The sequence below is a fragment of the Trichinella spiralis genome, assembly GCF_000181795.1.
Source record: "Trichinella spiralis strain ISS 195 chromosome Unknown Scfld6, whole genome shotgun sequence".
NCBI classification, from domain to species: domain Eukaryota; kingdom Metazoa; phylum Nematoda; class Enoplea; order Trichinellida; family Trichinellidae; genus Trichinella; species Trichinella spiralis.
The window spans coordinates 3,022,357-3,023,945 of record NW_003526945.1 but is presented as its reverse complement, the minus strand read 5'-3'; the positions used below and the strand labels follow the sequence as shown (position 1 = coordinate 3,023,945).

At 33.4% G+C, this 1,589-nt stretch overlaps 1 protein-coding gene across 1 annotated transcript; it reads left to right on the top strand.

Moving 5' to 3' along the window:
- Positions 1 to 92: 92 nt before the first annotated feature.
- On the top strand, positions 93 to 134 carry Tsp_10749 (beta-galactoside-binding lectin; the record flags this gene model as incomplete). Its single annotated transcript, XM_003373716.1, has 1 exon — positions 93 to 134. A coding segment is annotated over one exon (42 nt), but the record flags the coding sequence as incomplete, so codon positions are not given.
- Positions 135 to 1,589: the final 1,455 nt, after the last annotated feature.

Here is a 1,589-nt window from a genome sequence, read left to right as displayed (position 1 = left end):
GAATGTTTTGAAAATGGACATACATCATATGCCCAATTTTCTCGTAATACTCTTCTCGAATGCTCTACTGTAATATAATGCTATAATATAAGCACAGCAAAACTTTACCAATTTGTAATTTGAATGAATCATAATCGTAACACTGCATACTGATGCAGAATTAAGAGAAGAAATATTCATATTGTTGTTAATAATTTTTCGGTTAAAAAGGAAGCAATGCCAGCGAAAAAAATTACGTTCAATAACATCATATGTATTGTAGTGGCATTGTGCGCAGATTTATTTACAATTAATACAAGCTGAAAGTTAACTTTCAATTGAATTGATTAAGGAAAAAAAAATTTTTTTTCACCTTTCACAATCAAAAAAGTTCACGTGAAATATGCTGTACTCACATCGTAGACAAACTGGACAACAATAGCCGATAAGTCGATGCGGATGCTGGCATGGTACAACACAGTGAATTCTTGCACTAGTGACAACTCCAGCCTAAATTGGAATCAATTGAAACAAGCAACATTGATTTTTTAAGAAGATATTTCATATATATCATTTTTGAATAGTGAAATGAAAAATGACATCCTTTTCCCACTGACACCGAATTTTTGCATATGCACATTAAGAAGAGAAAGCAGTGCTGAAAATAGTTGGACAAATGTTACAAGTTGAAGTCAATTCTTTACCGGTGGCAATTACAATTACAGCAACACCAATCAGCAAAGATTACTAATTTTCGTTTTCTTCACATTATGACAGCAATTTATCAATCAAGAAAGCATAGCTGTCCTGCTGCATTGTTGCACCAATCTGCTCACATCACATCACGGTGGAATGAAGAAGTCAGTGTGCAAAATACAATTCCAACTGTGCTTGTGTAGAAAAAAATTGCAATAATTCAAACCCTGTTTCAAAATATATTATACAGCTACTAATTTCAAAAGCTTTTACCAGCCTTTTTTTTATTTATAAGGGCAGTAAAAAAATTCACCACAGTAATAGCAAAAGAAAATTCAAGTTTGTGCTTTCCAAAGGGTTTTTCTTTTTTCATTGCCATTACAATAAGTCAGCTGTATGATAACAAGCTGAAGATGAGCTTTTTTGCTTGTATTCGCATTCGAACAGACAGAACAGTGTTCTATTGATTTGGAAAATTGATTCAAACAATACAAATTATGTCGAAGGTCATCATGCACATTTCAAGAAGTGACCAACACATTTCCGTTGAAAATCATACCCTGGCATCCCACTCTTTTATGCTAAAGCTTTTCGTCCAAGCGATGTGAACATTTTGCACAGCAGATTGATTTTATGTATTATGTGTATATACATATATATATATATACATATACTTTTTTTTCTTCAAAATTACACTTCAAAGAATCCAATTTCTCTATAAATCATGCGGTTTCTTTGTATGAGGCATTTTCCAGAAGAAAGGAGGGGAAAAAGTTAAGGCCCCAATTAGTGCAAATGGCGATATTGTTGAAAACAACAGAGCCGCAAACAAATGGCACCCTGTTCGCTTAAATAAAAGGTCACATTTGTGTAGAAAACCAAAAAAGAGCAACCCTGTCGTCAGATTCGGCTGA